We start from the raw sequence: 20576 nt of genomic DNA, 5'->3' as shown, positions 1-20576 counted from the left end.
AGTATTGAGTACAAGTGCCACATGCAGAAATACAAACACTTACAGGCCTTGGCTGATGTCAGTGATGTTATTAATGGTTGTCTGAGGAATATTCTGCCACACTGAAGGCATATGGGAAATCATCAAGATCCCCTGCTGGCAGTTCCCTATACAATTGCTGACCGAAGACGCCCCAAATATGCTCTACAAAAGACAAGTATGGAGACTATGCAGATCATAGTAGAACGTTTAGGCCACGCACGCTGCTCACAGTAGCACCAGCAACATGTGGTTTGGTGCTGTCGTGTTGAAAAAGTGTCCCATTGACAATTTGAAGAAAAGGCAGTACCATTGGTTCCACCCCCAAATCAATGTAACGCTGAGCTGATAGTGTACATGGAATGATGGCTAAGGGTGTGTGCACACGCTGCGGATTCTGCTGCGGATCCACAGCGGTTTTGGTGGTGTACAGTACCATTAAAATCAATGGAAATTAAAAACCGCAGTGCACACGGTGCGGATTTTTCCGCGCGGATTTGCTGCTTTTTCAAAACCGCAACATGTCAATTTTTTGTGCGGATTCCGCTGTGGTTTGGCACCTGCTCCATGGCAGGTGTCAAACCGCAGGGGAAAACTGCAGGCTAAACCGCAGAAAAACTGCAGACCTGCGGATTTACCTGCGGTTTTTGACAAATCTGTGCGGAAAAATCCGCAGGACAATCCGCAGCGTGTGCACACACCCTAAAAGGTCCAGCTACCATGCATTAAGCCACGCCACACCATAATCCCGGGATTAGGACTGATGTGATGGCTTCTTCATGGCTTAGCCTACCACTTGGCCATCGCTATTGTAATAAAAAGCTTCATATTCCTTTAGTAGAATATCTAGCTACAGGTAATATCTAGCATCTGAGAATAATTTAGTTCTAAATGTAGCACTTATACATTTCTGTTTTTTTAACCCCTTTCTGCCATATGACGTACTATCCCGTCCATGTGCCCTGGTACTTAATTCCCAGGGACAGGATAGTATGTCATAGCGATCAGCTGCGCTCACGGGGGGAGCGCAGCTGATCGCGGCCGGGTGTCAGCTGATTATCACAGCTGACACCCGGCACTATGTGTCAGGGGCAGTCACGGACCGCCCCCGACACGTTAACCCCTGGAACGTTGCGATCAAACACGATCGCAGTGTACCGGGGGGTTTAGGGAAGCATCGGGAGGGAGGGGGCTCCCTCCGTGCTTCCCTGAGACTCCCGCAGCAGGGCAATGTGCAGCGCTGCTGCGGGGGCCTCCTTCCCTGCAGGTCCCCGGATCCGAAATGGCGGCGGGGATCTTCGGGGGCCTGCAGGGAGCCGGCTTCCTCATGCCTGCAAAGCGCAGGCACGAGGAAGCCTGCAGCACTGCCTGCCTGTCAAAAGACAGTTATGTCCCCCCTGGGACATTGTAATAAAGTTAAAAAAAAAAAGTGTAAAAATAATTTATAAAAAAATCGCTAAATATATTAAAAAAAAAATATTCACTAATAAATTCATTTTTTGGAAATTAAAAAAAAACAATAAAAGTACACATATTTGGTATCGCCACGTCCGTAACGACCCGCCCTATAAAACTGTCCAATTAGTTAATCCCCTTTGTGAACCCCTTAAAAAATAAAAATAAAAAACAAAGCAAAAAATAATGCTTTATTATCATACCGCCGAAAAAAAAAATGCAATAACGCGCGATCAAAAAGACGGATATAAATAAACATGGTACCGCTGAAAACGTCATCTTGTCCCGCAAAACACGAGCCGCCATACAGCATCATCAGCGGAAAACTAAAAAGTTATAGCTCGCAGAATAAAGCGATACAAAAATAATTATTTTTTATATAAAATTGTTTTCATTGCATAAAACCGACAACATAAAAAAAGACAAATGAGGTATCGCTGTAACCGTACTGACTCGAAGAATAAAACCGCTTTATCAATATTACCGCATGCGGAACGGTGTAAACGCTCCCCCCAAAAGAAATTCTTGAAATGCTGGTTTTTGTTCATTCTGCGTCCAAAAAATCGGAATAAAAAGCGATCAAAAAATGTCACGTGCCCGAAAATGGTACCAATAAAAATTTCAACTCGTTCTGCAAAAAATAAGACCTCACGTGACTCAGTGGGTCAAAATACGGAAAAATTATAGCTCTCAAAATGTGGTGATGCAAAAACAATTTTTACAATAAAAAGCGTCTTTTAGCGTGTGACAGCTGCCAAACATAAAAACCCGCCATAAATAGTAAATCAAACCCCCCTTTATCACCCCCTTAGCTAGCGAAAAATAATAAAATTAAAAAATTTATTTATTTCCATTTTCCCATTAGGGTTAGAGCTATGGTTAGGGCTAGGGTTAGGGCTGAGATTAGGGTTAGGGGTGTGTTGGGGTTAGGGTTGGAGTTAGAATTGGGGGTTTCCACTGTTTGGGCACATCAGGTGCTCTCCAAACGCAACATGGCATCTGATCTCAATTCCAGCCAATTCTGCGTTGAAAAAGTCAAATGGTGCTCCTTTCCTTCCAAGCTCTGCCATGTGCCCGAACAGTGTTTTACCCCCACATATGGGGTATAAACCTACTCAGGACAAATTGCAAAACAACTTTTGGGGTCCAATTTCTCCTGTTACCCTTAGGAAAATAAAAGATTGGGGGCAAAAATATCATTTTTGTGGAAAAAAATATGATTTTTTTATTTTTACCCCCGGGCGTTATAAACTTCTGTGAAGCATTTGGGGGTTCTAAGTGCTCACCACACATCTAGATAAGTTCCGTGGGGGGTCTAGTTTCCAAAATGGGGTCACTTGTGGGGAGTTTCAACAGTTTAGGCACATCAGAGGCTCTCGAAACGCGACATGACACCCGCAAACCATTCCATCAGTCTTCATTCCAAAACGTCACTACTTCCCTTCCGAGCCCCGACGTGTGCCCATACAGTAGTTTTCTCCCACATATAGGGTATCAGCGTACTCAGGACAAATTGGACAACAACTTTTGGGGTCCAATTTCTCCTGTTACCCTTGGGAAATTAAAACAATTGGGGACTAAAAAATCATGTTTGTGGAAAAAATATGATTTTTTTATTTTCATGCCCGGGTGTTTTAAACTTCTGTGAAGCCCTTGGGGGTTCAAAGTGCTAACCACACATCTAGGTAAGTTCCTTGGGAGGTCTAGTTTACAAAATGGTGTCATTTGTGGGGGGTTTCCACTGTTTAGGCACATGAAGGGCTTTCCAAACGTGACATGGTGTCCGATCTCAATTCCAGCCAAAAAAGTCAAATGGCACTGCTCCCTTCCGAGCACTGTCATGCGCCCAAATAGTCGTTTACACCCACATATGGGGTATCAGCGTACTCGGGACAAATTGCACAATAACCTTTAGGGTCCTGTTACCCTTGGGAAAATAAAAATTGGGAGTGAAAAGATCATTTTTGTGGAAAAAATATGATTTTTTAATTGTACCGCTGTACGTTATAAACTTCTGTGAAGCCCTTGTGGGTTCAAAGTTCTCACTACATATCTAGATAAGTTCCTTGGGGGGGGTCTAGTTTCCAAAATGGGGTTACTTGTGGGGGTTTCCACTGTTTAGGCACATCAGGGGCTCTCCAAACGTGACATGGCGTCCGATCTGAATTGCAGCCAATTTTGCATTGAAGAAGTCAAACGGCGCTCCTTCCCTTCTGAGCTCTGCCATGCGCCGAAACAGTGGTCCCCCCCCCACATATCGGGTAGCAGCGTACTCAGGAGAAATTGCACAATATCTTTTGCAGTCCAATTTCTCCTGTTACCCTTGGTAAAATAAAAAAAATTGGACCTGAAGTAATTTTTTTGTGAAAAAAAGTTAAATGTTCATTTTTTTTTAAACATTCAAAAAATTCCTGTGAAGCACCTGAAGGGTTAATAAACTTCTTAAATCTGGTTTTGAGCACCTTGAGGGGTGCAGTTTTTAGAATGGTGTCACTTTTGAGTGTTTTCTATCATATAGACCCCTCAAAGTGACTTCAAATGTGATGTGGTCCGTAAAAATAAAATGGTGTTGCAAAAATGAGAAATCGCTGGTCAACTTTTAACCCTTATAACTTCCTAACAAAAAAAAATTTTGGTTCCAAAATTGTGCTGATGTAAACATATGTGAAATGTTATGTATTAAGTTTTTTGTGTTCCATATCTCTGTAATTTAAGGGCATAAAAATTCAAAGTTGGAAAATTGCGAAATTTTCAAAATTTTTGCCAAATTTCCGTTTTTTCACAAATAAACGTGAGTTATTTGAATGAAATTTTACCACTAACATGAAGTACAATATGTCACGAGAAAACATTGTCAGGATCACCAGGATCCATGGAAGCGTTTCAGAGTTATTACCTCATAAAGGGACAGTGGTCAGAATTGTAAAAATTGGCCCGGTCATGAACGTGCAAACCACCCTTGGGGGTTAAGGGGTTAAAAACAGCATCTATCGCACACATTTGTTTTCAATTTTACTTCCAAATAAATTCTCTATTACGTTTATCAGTCTTCAAGTAATTCCACATGTCTGAGAGTCTATTGACAACGTTGTTGTAGCTTATTCTATGGGCATCTTAAGGATAAGTCAATGGTCACATTACATTTTTCTTTTTGCTAAAAGTAAAATATTTTACAATGGAATTTTCAATCCTTTATTATAATATACGTACATACAAAGTCATTTAATTGATGTTGAAATAAAATATTCATAGACCTAAGGCACTTTAACCTAATTATTATAAACTTTGCTATTTAAAGCCAAGGTAATTAAAATGCTTGGAAACATATGTTGTTCCCTGAGGCAGGAGAGGAGCCTGCAGCGTACGTATGTATGAAGAGATATCAGCAGCTTATTTTATTACAGTATTCGGCTCATAATGTAAGTGACTTTGTATCTGGTACTCTCTGTAGTATTCTAGGTGCAGTACGTCTGTCAGGTTTGGTTTTCAGCCTTCTTTTATTTTTGTGTCCTATGATGTTGAGCTCCTCTAACTATAATATCTATATCTGCTTCTAATGTTTTTTATCTGTTTCTTACAATTCATATTATTCTCTGTGCATGACATTTGTATTTTTTCTTTTTCAAGTATTGTGTAAGCAAAAGTAATTTTAGATCGTCAAATATGTACACTGATTTTTGCATGTACAGCGGCTTGCGAAAGTATTCACCAACCTTGGCGTTTTACCTATTTTGTTACATTACAACCTGTGTTTAAATATTTTTTAATCTGATTTCTATGTGATGTATCAGCACTAAATAGCCTAAGTTAGTGAAATGAGAAAAAAATATAGGCATACATTAAATTTATGGGATCAAATAACTAAAAATTGGCATGCGCATATGTATTCACCGCTTTTGCTATGAAGGCTCTAAAATATTCTGTTGCAAGCCATTACCTTCATAAGTCACATGCTTGGTGAAAGGACGTCCACCTGTGTGCAATCTAAGTGTCACATGTTCTGTCAGTAGTATATTATCACATTTTTCATAATTTAGTCAAAAGAGCATTCTCATTGGTTTTACCTGTCTAGCCTTTTACTTTTGCTAAATTCAGCATTACAAGGGTATGTGCGCGTGGCCGCTTTCCCAGGTGGATTCCACTTAAAAAGCGAATCAACACCGCTGCAAAAATGAACATAATGCAGCGATATAAAACTGACATTTCTATGCATGCTCAGTCTTTTCTTACTTCTTTTAAATTCTTTAACGTTTGGAAACCATGAAGCATTTAAAAGAAGTAGCATGTTCATTAGGTGGAAACCACCCGCTAGTTACAGTTTAAGGGCTCACACTCACTTGCGAGAGACTCGCACGATTCTTGTGCGAGTCTCTCACATGAAAACCTGGGACTGCCGCCCGCACTGGGACCGGAGTGTGCGGCTGCATAGAAATACATGTAGCCGCACGCTCCGGTCTGAGTGTGGGCGGCAGTCCCAGGTTTTCATGCGAGAGATTCGCACGACAATCGTGCGAGTCTCTCGCAAGTGAGTATGAGCCCTAAATAATAGAAAAAAGATTATTCTGGTGTAGCCAGCCCAAGAATGACAGCAAAACCTCCTGGAAAGGCGCTTCAGGATAAAGGCTAGCAACTTTTTCCAGAAATGGCTTCACCTAGGAAGACATTGCAGCTTCGCCAGTGTCTTAATGACACCATAGGGGTGTTCTAAGGGTATGTGCCTATTGAGTTGTTTCAGGAGTTTTTGGGGTGGAAATTCTCCAAATCCCCTTGAAAATATGAAAAACGGCACAAAATCTGAGTTTCCCCTAAAAAGCTTCACAAAAGGACCCTTTTTTTTCTCTAGTGAGAACTGATTCAGTAAACTTTTTCTTTAAGGAGTTGTTCCGTTTTCCTGAAGCAATTTTCAAAACTTTTGAAGCATTTTAGAATGGTATAGTTGCGGTATTTTTAAAGTATTACATAGACATTTATTAAACCACTTCTTGTTTATGCCCTTGTATAAAAAGGCTATTCTGTATTGCCCTTATATTGGTTAAACTGAAGCCATTATAGATTGTTTTCAGGTGATTATTTCTTTTTTTTCATTCTGCGGCTTATTATTATGAAACTCAATTACCCTCCAGTGCTTTAACATTGATTGTACCACATACAATAATTTCTTTATAAATAACCTGCAACTCAAGTACTTAGTTTTCCGAGAATTCAGTGCTCCATAGTAAACATGTGCCATTTATTTTCAGATTGAAGATGCTGCGAGTCAAGGATCAAAGTTTGCTGGAATAGTACAGGGGTACTACATTCCGAAGGACCTGCCGTACAGCCTCTCGGATAGCCTGAGTCAAACGAGCTCTCCAGAATTCACAGCTATCAATAAAGCAAGCAGCGATGCTGAGGATCATACTTCAGCGGACAAGAAGTCAGAATGCACTAATGGAAGCACTTCACCGGCAAAGAGTAGAGAAAATGCTGAACAGTCCAAAACAGTGGAAGGGCTGGAAGTTATCGAGCCGCAGAAAGCAAAGTCTTCTCCTCTGGATGACGTAGATCAATTAGAAGAACTCAACTTCAGTGTCTCTAATGAGGATGTCTTCGTTCAGGATAAGATTATGCCAGAGTCTACAATGCCTGATAATTGCAGCAGTAGAAGTAAGTATAAAATGCAGCTGTGTCGTAGCGTAAACACTAAATAAAAAGTAAAGTAGAAATGCTGTAAAACTAAGAACATAATCATCCAGCTTGGTACCTTGCCAGATATATTCAAATGCTCATTAGTTGCACAAAATAAAGGTTTAGAGGTAGTATGGGCCAACATGAACCATTACCCGCTTCACGACGTGGTCAATTTCCATTTTGGGGTTTTCGTTTCATTCTCCCCTTCTTCCCAGAACCATAACTCTTTTATTATTCTGTCCACATTGACTTATCAAGGCTTGTTTTTGTGTGGGACAAGTTGTACTCTTGAATGACGCCATTCTTTTTATTATAAACTGTACTCGAAACTGGAAAAAAATTCCAAGTGAAGAGAAATTGTGAAAAAAAAGATAATTCTGACATTGTTTTTTGGGAATTGTTTTTACGCTGTACATTTTGTGGTATGATTCTGTTCATCAGTACGATTACGTTGATGCCCAACATGTCCAGTTATTTTTATTATTTTTAGTGGTGAAAAAAAAATCTGAATTTGCAGTAGAAAATAGTTGTGTTGACATTTTCTGAGATCAGTATCTTTTTCAGTTGATGGAGCTGTATGATGGCTTATTTTTTGTGGGGGCAAGATGATGTTTTTGTTGATATAATTTTGGATAGATGTGAAAATAAACCAAAAGAGAGGGCGCTTAACGTGAAGAATTTCACAACACATATGCTGTATTAGAAGAGGTGGTTAACTCAACTCTGGTAGTTGCCAGGCAAAACGTTGATGCTAAGGGGTGAATGTGGTGGTTCTGAAGCACTGCAGCACCTTCCGTCTGCCCTTGGCATCCTTCTAAGGTGCCGTGACACAGCAAAAAAAGAATAATTGTTTTTTAAATTTTATACATAATTTTTAAAAACCTGTATGCAATTTATTATCAATCAGTCACGTCAGTGCCTGTCTATTTAAAGCACTGAGCGTGGAACACATTTTGTAACAACCTGATGAATGTGACATATCGTCCCTGAATCTCGTTGTGTGTTGAATGAATTGACTTTTCTTATATGACCAGGGTGGTTCCTAATTCAAAGTGTGGTGCTGTGTGGATTTCCACCACCCACCTTTCATCATTTTTCACTGTGACATTTTGTTGCAACATTTGTAATTTTGACGTTCTTGAATTTTTTTTTACGGTGTTTACTGATTTGTATTTTTTTAATTTTTTTATTGCAGCAAAAGGGGTGATTTGAACTTTTATTTATTGATTTTTTTTTTCATATTTTTAAAAACTTTTTCTTACTTTTCACTGTTCTTGTTAGTCTGGACCTTTGCAGGACTTGAAGTTGCAATCTTCTGATCTCTTGTGCTACATACAGGGATGCTACAGCATCCCTGTATATAGAAGAAGTCATGGTCTCTTTTGAAGTCCGGCCACACACAGGCTGGGTTTCCAAGTGCTCCATAATGACAAGCAGGGAGGTCTTCAACAGACTCTCGGCTGTCATAGCAACCCATCGGCAACCCATGATTACGACACAGGCGTGCCGATTGAAGCATGGAATGATGCGCCCCCATGTCGGCACATTGTTAGAGGTAGGGGCATGACCTGCTGGGTATGGGTCAAGCTCATCCTGTGAGACCTCTTCATACACCCACTTCTGACTTGTGGTGTACATGAACGGCGCATGTCGTGAAGGAGATCATAAAAACACACAGCAGAGTGATCCATCTTTAGAGCGGAGCACTTTGATGGTTAGTAATAAGGGGTATATATCTTAGAAGGTGGCACTATGTAGGTGTATCCTGATAGTTTCTGACAAGAAGAGTTGTTGCTTGACATAATCATGGGTGCCATTGTATTGTGTTGACTGGGGTTAAGCTTAGATTGCATTAGGGTTATATTTATGATTGTCTTTTTGTTATTATTATTGTTAGATTTATCCCAGCTATCCATATCAGTTTTCTTTTTTGACCTAACTGATGACAGATTTAGCATCAGTTGTCATCCAGTTTTTTTTTTGTTTTTTTTTACAGTTTTACAACAAAACTGGTGAGTTGGATAATAAAACAACATGTAGCGTTATCTGATCTGTCTCTTGGAAATGGTCTGGCGCAGTCACTGATGAACCAGATGAATGTGAACAATCCCATAGCAAACTTTCATCTATGCCAGATAGGAAAAATAAATCCAGATGACAGAATAGATGGGAACAAGGAATTAAAAAGCATTTACCGTATATACTTGAGTATAAACCGAGATTTTCAGCCCATTTTTTTTAGGCTGAAAGTGCCCCTCTCGGCTTATACTCGAATCATTGTCACAGGGGGCAAGCAGGGCAGGGGGAGCACAGGAGCCATCGGCTGTCAAGTCATACTCATCCCCTCCTGGCACGGTCTCTGCACTTCCCTGCTTCTCCGATGGTCTCCGGCACAGCTGCTCTTCCTGTGTTCAGGGATCACATGGTACCACTCATTAAAGTAATGAATATGCACGCATACTCATTACTTTAATGAGCGGTACCACGTGACCGCTGAACACTGGAAGGAGCTGCTGGCACCGGAGACCATCGGAGAAGCAGGAAGTGCAGAGACCGTGCCAGGAGGGAGTAAGTATGATGGGGAGGATGGGGGAGCCATGCGATATTCACCTGTCCCCTTTCCACCGCCGTGCGCCGCTCTGTCTTCCATGTCCTCTGGCTGTGAAGTTCAGGTCAGAGGGCGCAATGACGTGGTTAGTGCGCGCCCTCTGCCTGAACAGTCACTGCAGAGACCCGGAAGACAGAGGGGCTCGTGGCGGTGGAATGGGGACAGGTGAATATTGCAGGTGTCGGGGCCAGCGGCAACACCAGCACCTGGCCCCCATAGCCCACCAGTGTCTCTCCCTGCTCAGGACACTGGCACCTGGCCCCCAGCGACAAGAGGCGAGTATGTCATTTTTTTTTAAATTGCAGCAGCATATGGGGCATATATATCTATGGAGCATCTTATGGGGCCATCAATCTTTATGGAGCAGCACATGGGGCATATATATCTATGGAACATCTTATGGGGCCATCAACCTTTATGGAGCAGCATATGGGGCATATTATTCTATGGAGCATCTTATGGGGCCATCAATCTTTATGGAGCAGCATATGGGGCATATTATTCTATGGAGCATCTTATGGGGCCATCAATCTTTATGGAGCAGCATATGGGGCATATTATTCTATGGAGCATCTTATGGGGCCATCAACCTTTATGGAAACGCATATGGGACATATTCTATGGAGCATCTTATGGGGCCATCTTTAACCTTTTATGCAGCATTATATGGGGCATATTTTAATACGAAGCATCTTATGGGGCCATTATTAACCTTTGTACAGCATTAAATGGGGCATATTTTTTGTATGGAGCAACTTATGGGGCCCATCATTAACTGTATGGAGCATTATATGGGGCTACTGATTCAATATGGATATTCAAAAACATTTACCCTACTGATGTCTCAATTAATTTTACTTTTATTGGTATCTATTTTTATTTTTGAAATTTACCAGTAGCTGCTGCATTTCCCACCCTAGGCTTATACTCGAATCAATAAGTTTTCCCAGTTTTTTGTGGCAAAATTAGGAGCCTTGGCTTATACTCGGGTATATACGGGTATACAGAACCTGGGGACAAAGCTAAGGAGTTTGACAAGACATATGCTAGTGGGCAATGCTCCAATAAGTATCTCTGACTTAGCCAGAATATTTATGTAGAGGCCTAGACCCGCAAACTGAATCTTGGCCACAGTTGAATGAAAGACTAGTTACTGTGGCACCATTATAACAGTGTCATTGTCCATAAGACAACGTATCATGCCAAATGTCGATAGATCTCATGTAACATGACATCATCACGTATGTAGCACTGTGTGATGTCACTGGTAGTTTGATACACTATAGGAAGACCCTACTTACAAGATGTGGAGTCACTTCCCCTAAATAAAATCAATTACAGTTCTATCGTTTATCGCCTTTATATTTTAATATGCACATTTAAATTTTCAACATATGTTCGCGCTGTTTGTAAGTGATAGATCAGATTTTGTACTTTCTAAGTGCTATTTAGTTCTGATCAAATGGAAGCTGATCATGAAAATAAATTGTTGTGACATCTGTACAATGTAAAGTTATGTCCTGATACATTTTACAACTGTACAGCTTATAAATTCCAGACACTGTTGTCAGCCCCTATTGAAATAGACCGTGTGCAAGAAGCTGTTCTTAAATCCCGTAGCCTAAGGCAGGAGAAAACCCGGTGGCGTGTGTATAAATTTCAGGTTGTTTCTATAAATCCTAATTGTTAGATTTTGTAGTAGAAATTATTGTCAGTTTCTTACTTTATTTTGTAGTGAGTCAGCAAGAAAATATACCTGTCTTATTGAATATATGTAAGTGATAATCGCAAGGTACTTCAATCAAAGGCATCTATAGGAGGCCGATCAGAGGGCAACCATGTCTACGATGTTAAAAGCTGTTGACTGGCCATTCCAGTACGTACAGTGGAACACATGGTTTGGAGGACTATATAATTGGTGATCGCTTACATATGGACAAGTCCCTAAACAAATGCGCACAAAATCAGATGAAGTCTCAGGTAGTAAAATAGAATAAAACAATGAATTCAGTTAAAGCATATTTCATCTGATCTTACTAGCAAGATTTTAAGTATATATTAATATATATTATTTCCTCATAGTCCTGAGTGTTGTCTATCTCCCCTTTAGTTAGGAGAGTTTCTTTACCGGTTTCTAGTATGTATCCGGTGGATACCCTGAATATAATATTTAAAGAGGAATAATCCCGGTTTTCTGGGTTACAGTGGGTACGGAAAGTATTCAAACCCCTTTAAATTTTTCACTCTTTGTTTCATTGCAGCCATTTGGTAAATTCAAAAAACTTAATTTTTTCTGTTTAATGTACACTCTGCACCCCATCTTGACTGAAAAAAAAAACAGAAATGTAGAAATTTTTGCAAATTTATTAAAAAAGAAAAACTGAAATATCACATGGTCATAAGTATTCAGACCCTTTGCTCAGTGTTGAGTAGAAGCACCATTTTGAGCTAATACAGCCATGAGTCGTCTTGCGAATAATGCAACAAGTTTTTCACACCTGGATTTGGGGATCCTCTGCCATTCTGCCTTGCAGATCCTCTCCAGTTCCGTCAGGTTGGATGGTGAACGTTGGTGGACAGCCATTTTCAGGTCTCTCCAAAGATGCGCAAATGGGTTTAGGTCAGGGCCACCACAATGGCCACAGAGTTGTTCTGAACCACACCTTTGTTATTTTAGCTGTGTACTTAGGGTCACTGTCTTGTTGGAAGGTGAACCTTCGGCCAAGTCTGAGGTCAAGAGCACTCTGGAAGAGATTTTCATCCAGGATATCTCTGTACTTGGCCGCATTCATGTTTCCTTCAATTGCAACCAGTCGTCCTGTCCCTGCAGCTGAAAAACACCCCCATAGCATGATGCTGCCACCACGTTTCACTGATGGGATTGTATTGGGCAGGTGATGAGCAGTGCCTGGTTTTTTCCACACATACCACTTAGAATTATCACCAAAAAGTTCCATCTTCGTCTATTCGAGTGCAGCACGGTGGCTCAGTGGTTAGCAGCGCTGGGGTCCTGGGTTTGAATCCCACCAAGGACAACATCTGCAAGGAGTTTGTATGTTCTCCCCGTGTTTGCGTGGGTTTCCTCCGGGTACTCCGGTTTCCTCCCACACTTCAAAGACATACTGATAGGGAATTTAGATTGTGAGCCCCATCGGGGACAGTGATGAAAATGTGTGCAAACTGTAAAGCGCTGCGGAATATGTTAGCGCTATATAAAAATAAAGATTATTATTATTATTATTCGAACCAGAGAATATTATTTCTCATAGTCTGGGAGTCCTTCATGTGTTTTTAGCAAACTCTGTGCTGGCTTTCATATGTCTGGCACTGAGGAGAGGCTTCCGTCGGGCCACTCTGACATAAAGTCTTGACTGGTGGAGGGCTGCAGTGATAGTTGACTTTGTGGAACTTTCTCCCATCTCCCTACTACATCTGTGGAGCTCAGCCACAGTGATCTTGGGGTTCTTCTTTACCTCTCTCACCAAGGCACTACTCCCATGATTGCTCAGTTTGGCTGGATGGTAAGGTCTAGGAAGACTTCTGGTGGTCCCAAACTTCTTCCATGAAAGTTTTAATCCTCTTACTATATTACAATCATCTTATTATATAGCACTGTGTACTTACAATTGCTGATTTTACCTTTCTATGCACCTTCTCTTTTCTCTGCTCTATGTAGAAACAGAAAGTCTCTTGTTCTTGCATTTATCGTTCCCTTCTTCAACCCGTTGTCCAGCTACTCACCCCCACCAGATATTTTTGCAGTGACTTATGACTCATACAGGGATAACTGACCTTCTGTTTCTACACAGAGCTTAGAAGGATTCAGGTAGTCAGTTTTAAATCACGTGAGGACATAGACGTAATGGAAAAGAGAAGAATTAGCTGGGTAGAAAAACAAAATGAGCAATTGTAAGTGCACAATGCTAAATAATGTGATAATTGCAATATATTAAGAGAATGAAAATTTTGAAGGGAGGAGGGCTTCTTTAAAATTCAGAGCTGAATTCACCTTTTTGTTGGCTCTGGAGCCTAAAGGACCAGATACAGATCAGATGGCTGTCGGCTGAGACATTTGTTCATTTGACTGACAGCTATCTGAGCTATCTTTTATAAACAAAAGGGTACATACAGCCGAGCGATACTATGTTCTTTTTAGGTGGACGCCAACAGACATCTTTGCCGGCGGCTTATCTCTGGGAATCAAACATCCCTGATCGACACGTTCCCCAGCAATCAGATGACCAACGCCCTATAGACAATATAGGGCATGCTGAACTTGTTAACATTGGCAGGTGTGGCCAGTATTAGTCTAATGTGTGTACTGTATGGGGAGGCTTAATTCTCATGATATTATGTGTTGCCGCAGTGTTTGCACAGAGCTAGCAAAACTCTTAAAACAGAATATAGTTTGTAAGTAAAGATGATTGCTATTATAGCGTCACCACAATTGAATGCCACCTAGAAAAAAATTAAAACCGGATTGTGACATCATGATAAGTAAACACACTGTTTTGCAATTAAGACTAGAGTAAAGCCTATAAATAAAGATTCAATCTATTGTGAAATTATTAACTCAAAACGCATCTTTATAAATAAAATGCATGCTACTGTGACATTACAATAGAAAACAGCCTATAAATCTAGGCATAGTGCATTGTGTCTTTCTGACAATAGAGCACAGGCTAGAACTAAAGGCAAATGCTATTGTAACTTTACCACAGTAACATAGAAGACATCATGCACATGGCAAGTATAAAGACAAACACAACTGAAACAGAGCCAGCATATAAATATGACATGGCTGAATAATTCTGAAGACTGGCCATTGTGATCCTCACGATACAGCATAGCTTAATCATGTAGATAGGAGCTATTGGGACACCATTACAACAGAACAAAGTACATAACTAAATACATAGGCGCCAAGTCATTAATACTGGCATTTTGTATGCTAGTCTTAATAAAGGGAGGACGGGAGTAAAGGTCCATTTAGTCCTGGGTTGCGAACCGTCTAGAAATTCCAGAAAAATAGAGCACTTTCATGCCCTGTCCGTAAAAAAAAACATTTAAGGCGTTTGTGATTTTCTTTTGAAGCTGAAGAAACTTATAGAGATTATTTTTTATTATAGTTATCATAATTGTACAGGTCACAGAGAATACATCTGATGTCTTCATATCAGAATTATGGGCTGTAGACATGAACCACTTATAATCATAATGATTTTCCAATGTGGCCATAAAAAATATTGTCTGTCCATGAGTTTTTCATAAGGTGTTTCATAAAGTGCAAGAAAAACTAAAAAGTCAGGTGGCTAAACAATCGCAGATTCGTTAATAATTACCATAGTCATTTATAAGCCTGTTTACACAGGTAGACTGTGTCAAATAATGCACAGTTAATGATCTGCAATAGATTATCCATTGTGCATAGGCTGCCATTGTTCTCAGTAGCGCATTGTCAAAAATGATTATTTTTAAGCAAGCCTAAAAATATTCCTGCCGAACATTTTACTTTGCTTTTTTTTTCATTGGCAACCTGTTTACACTGCAGTATTATGATGAAACGAGCCTTCCTAGGCACACTCATTCCCTATACTCATGCAGTATAAAATGCACCTTTAAATGCATCAAATTCATTAAGACATATCTTTCAATTGTCGTGCAGCACCAACAGTAACACATGCCAGGCAGAGACTGGATTCCATTTCCGCCATAACGTATGCCACTTAATTAAATTGTGATGAATTTGTGGGGCGTGCTTGGTCACACCTTGTCCCGCTCGAGCACCTCACACTTTTCGTAACATTGGCTGAGCTGGCAGGGGCAGTTGTAAAAATGCCCAAAGTAGCAATTTTTGGGGCATGGGAATTTTGTGTTGTGCAAAAGTTTTGCAACATTTCGAGCCAGAAGCTGTGTGGTGAATCATCCCCCATAGTCCATCGTGACACTACAGTATAAGAAAGCTTATAAATGAAAATGCAGGCCTCCATTGTGACATCATCACAAATCAACACAAGAAAGGAATATAAAGGGACAAAAAACATTATACTAGAACACAGCCTTGAAGTAAAGACACTTTAGGGAAAACACCGTACTAAATTTGAGTTCTTTCTTGTATTTACTGGAACGCCCTACTGAACTTTTCTCTTGCGATCTACTAGAGATATTGGCACAACAGAAAACCATTATTATAAATCAAAGAGAAACTGCTCTATGTTGAACATGTTCTTTTGTGATTATTTTTATATTATTATAGAATACTTGAATGTCACAACAGGGTCTGGAAAAGCATACATTTAGGCAATAGACTTTAGACAATAAAAATTAGGTAATACTTTAACCACTATAAAACACTAAATATTACACAGCCATACAAAATACAGTGTAAATGTGACAAAAGATTACACAAGTGGAGTCATGGCTTCTAAGCTTATGAATGTAGTCTTTTTATAAACCTTTAACTAGATCTCAGCTTTTGATAGATCGAATATTGGATTATGTACTGTTTCCGTATACTGTCCTCTCATCTGCTTGTGTACCCGACCGATGAGATTTATTGCTGAATACATTTAAAGAGCCACCGTTGTTTAAGGTTTTATTTAATAAATCAATAGTACACATGAAAAAAAGCAACTTTGTAATATATGTTATCAGAGAAATCGGCTTCTTTATCTGACAAAATTAATCAGTTTTTATCAAAAATCTCAAATCTGAGTGAAAATCTCTATTTCGTGAAGACTTTCCCATTACTGAGATAGGAGATGACGGCTGCTATGGATAAGATTATATGTATATGGGAGTATGGAGGCTCTAGAGGCTGCACCCTCCTCTTATTTACATAGACTGTCATCAGGAGCAGCAGCCATCCACTATCTCAGTAATGGAAAGTGTTCACTGAATACAGATTTTACTTCAGAATTGCAAATTTGGATAATGACATCAATGTTTGCAGAGAAAGAAGCCATTTTTTTCTGATTAGATCTATTTCAAAGTAGCTTATTTTCATGTGTATTTTTGATTTATGAAATAAAAATTAAAATGACGGTTACGCTTTAAATCCGTGCTGGACAGGTTTTGGACAAAAGATATGTGTCATCAAGGTGGTTAGCCTCAGTGATGTGAAGCCTGGAAAAGCAGACTCCAGCACAGATAGTGCTGAGAGGGTTTTAATGGACCCAGATATTGGGTCTGGTTTTTAGGAACGGCCAGAAGAGCTGGGTGGGACTGGCTGTACCCACATCTGCACTTCCAGGCTTTGAACGGCCTAGTTAAGGCAGCTCAGCTGCCTCAGTCTGGGTTGTGAGTGAGAGGCAGAAAGAGCTCTTTCTGCAGTGAGAGTCTGGATGTTACTCTGACATTGTGATCCCATTCTATGATGTGGACTATTTTGTCTTTCTTTTGCCAGTCTTTATGCCACAGAAAAGAATATTTGTTTTTCTTTATGCTGGAAGACTATGAACTTTAATAAATCTTCCTGTGCGAACAAGACACTAAGTGCCTGTGCGTGAACCTAACTGGCTGCTAGAGAGAGTGAATACCTACAATGTATAAACTGAAAATCAGTAATGCTAGAAAATATCTGCTTTTCATATTTGTTTTGTAGTAATTTTTACGGCTTTATGTTTTCTGTATGTCTAGGAATGAATGTCAGTGGTAGTGTAATGCTGTCTATTGCAAAATCAAGTTAGAAGCACCATTAGGAGACCATCATGGTTCCAGTTAAAGGGATTCTCCTCTGACAGTTTTTCTATTGAAATATAATTCCTAACATAATTGCAGAAGTCCTTCCAAGCCTTCTTATTCTTTCTATGTCCTGAGTACAGGGTCAGGGAAGTTTAGAACTGAACGACAGAGTAATACTGTATGAGAAAGAAAGGTTGCTATGGGGAAAGCTCCTGAAAACTTCTGAAAAATAATCCACAATGACCTAAAATGCTACAAAATCATCATATGAACATTTAGAAAAATATATATCTTAGGCTAGGTCCACATTTGCACATAATCATATAATGTATTATATGTAAAAAATAATGCAAGAGTGTGCCATATATCAAACTATGTCTGATTAAATACTTTTTTTTCTACATTTTCTCACCTAGTTTTTCACGATACAGACAGGGAAATGTATACATTTTAGACCTATTCAAAGGTATTGCTTTCATTACTTTTTTGTATGTCCTGAAAAATTCAATACAAAGTAAACTTGACAAAGCTTCATCAAAAGAACCTTTTTGAATTACATCTTGGCCATTTTAAAGGGAACCTGTCACCTCCTTTTTCAGCTATGAGCTGTGGCCACTGCCTTTCGGTGCTTATCGACAGCATTCTAGAATGCTGTAGATAAGCCCCCGATCTAGCCTGAAAGAGAAGAAAAACAAGTTTTATTATACTCTCCCGGGGGCGGTCCGGTCTGATGAGCATCGCAGTTCCAGGTCCGGAGCCTCCCATCTTCATACAATGTCGTCATCTTCCTTGCTTCGTGTCGTGGCTCCTGCGCAGGCGTACTGATCTGCCCTGTTTAGGGCAGAGCCAAGTACTGCAGTGCGCAGGTGCTGGGAAAGGTCAGAGAGGCCTAGTGCCTGCGCACTGCAGTACTTTGCTCTGCCCTCAACAGGACAGATAAGTACGCACGCAGGAGCCACGACACAAAGCAAGGAAGATGACGACATTGTATGAAGATGGGAGGTGCCGGACCTGTCACACCCATCGTACCGGACCGCCCCCAGGTGAGTATAATAAAACTTGTTTTTCTTCTCTTTCAGGTTAGATCGGGGGCTTATCTACAGCATTCTGTACTGCTGTAGATAATCCTCGAAAGGCAGTGGCCGCAGCTCATAGCTGAAAAAGGAGGTGACAGGTTCCCTTTAATCCATAGATACTTTGTCATATGTGCCTGAATACAGTTTTTTTTTTTGCAAATTGGGTGTATATGTCCAGTGGAATGCACTGTATGAATGTGATCCTAGCCTTATATAAACTACAGCTGTAAAATTTATGTAAAAAAAACTATTCATAAAATGGATACAAAGTAGTGGGCAGTACTTATAAATCTGCATGCCAATGAAATCCTTAAGGGGAACCTGTTAGGGATTCATGTTGCCCTACAGCATTCACTGTCTGAGAACAAACCATGATGTCTGGGGCTGTTGAGTTCAAGTCAGGAGCTCCGTTGCCAATCTGTACATGATGGTCTGTACTTAATGGGAACCTGTCTCCTTGGCACCGCGTTCCTACACAGGCATAGAAACATAGTGTTTAAGGTTGAAGGGAGACTTTAAGTCCATCTAGTTCAAGCCATAGCCTAACATGTTGATCCAGGGGAAGGTAAAAAAAGCCCATGTGGCAAACAGTAAGCTCCACATTGGGGAAAGAAATTCCTTCCCGTTGAGGGCAGAGCAAAGTACTGAAGTGCGCATGTGTCTGGAAAGGTCAAAGAGCCTCGGAGCATACACACTGCAGTACTTTGATCTGCCCTCGAAGTACACCTGCGCAGGAGAACTGTGCTGAGGAGATTGTGTGGATGATAAAGGGACACGTCATCCACATGATGCAAGCAGGAGGACGGGGACTGTAAGAAGATGGGAGGCGCTGGACCAAAACCAGCGACACCCATTGTACTGGACCGCCCCTCAGGTGAGTATAATAAAAGTTATTTTTCTTCTCTTGCAGGTTGGGTTGGGGGCAGATATACAGCATTATAGAATGCTGTAGATAAGCCCTGAAAGGCGGTGGCTGTAACTCGTGTCGGCCAAACCTGGTGACAGGTTTACTATAAGCCTTGGTTACTCAACGTGTGAAACCAGATTTACGGCTCATTCCGACAAAAGTTTTCTCATATGCGTTCTTTTTTTTTTTTTTTTACAGATAAAGCTCATACCTTTTAGAGTCTATGGGGCTGGTCACATCTCTGTGTATTCTAGCAGACTAAGTGGGCTGCACAAAAATCATGGAGACATGACCGATTTTGACCTGAGTCTTTAATCAAATCACCAAAAGCCTGGCTCCATAAAAAAATCTGACAGCACTTGGATGCTATCATGAACTGTTTGATAGCAGAAGCTTTAGAAACCGTTATCACTAAGCAATTCAGGGAGATTTAGTCGTACTAAACTGCGCAACACACAGGGTAGTTTGCCCCCTCTTTGTGTGTAGCATGGTTGAAGTGCATGTATGGAGGCTGCACTAATAATCTTGAGCTGTCTATATGAAATCAAATTGTCATCTTTTCTTTTTCAGAATCTGAGATTTTGGCTCTTTTTAACAAACCGAAGACACAACAAAGGTATCGAAAATATTACACAGTAAAAATTCCCATGAAGATCACAAGGGAAAAAAATGCCATCACTGGTCTGGAAGCAAACTGGTTGGAATATATGACAGATCATTTCAGAAAAGGATGCTCACTAGTGAATGCTGTCTTTTATCTCGGAATGATAAATGGTATGGAATTTTACATTTGATAATTATTTCCCAGAGTATAAAACTGTGGCTGCTTTACATACATGTATTGTCTGTGTTACATTGAATAGAAAACAGACAGGACACTGACCAATGTCATTGAAAATAGTGTTTAGATGAGAGTTTATACACATGGATTGAGTGTCTGTGTGAAAAGAGGATTTCAGATGAAACTTGCCTATTTTAGTGTATAGGTGTGCACAAAAAACAAGCATCCATGAAGCATCTGCTTTTTTTGTGGACACATTGCAATTATTAAAGGGCTTATCCTGGCCTTTTGTTATTTTTTCGTATGGGGTTAAAAACTTACCAGCTGTTAGTTGTTAATTACCAGCCTGTTCTGCTTGGCGACAATCTGTACCGGCTC

The 20576-nt window shown here is 40.3% G+C and overlaps 1 protein-coding gene across 2 annotated transcripts in view; it reads left to right on the top strand.

Annotated features, from left to right (window-relative positions):
• The window catches only part of RFTN1 (raftlin, lipid raft linker 1), a 480896-nt gene that overhangs the window by 351286 nt on the left and 109034 nt on the right, over positions 1-20576 (top strand). For both annotated transcript variants that reach the window (XM_073550730.1, XM_073550731.1), the window contains 2 exons: positions 6714-7119; positions 19988-20191. In XM_073550730.1, coding sequence (XP_073406831.1) covers positions 6714-7119; positions 19988-20191 — 610 coding nt within the window. The remainder of the gene's footprint in view (positions 1-6713; positions 7120-19987; positions 20192-20576) is intronic.

This window comes from Dendrobates tinctorius, unplaced genomic scaffold (genome assembly GCF_039654945.1).
Source record: "Dendrobates tinctorius isolate UK_male_01 unplaced genomic scaffold, ASM3965494v1 ptg000167l, whole genome shotgun sequence".
Lineage (NCBI taxonomy): Eukaryota > Metazoa > Chordata > Amphibia > Anura > Dendrobatidae > Dendrobates > Dendrobates tinctorius.
The sequence above is the reverse complement of the archived record's forward strand: the minus strand, read 5'-3'. Positions and strand labels throughout refer to the sequence as shown.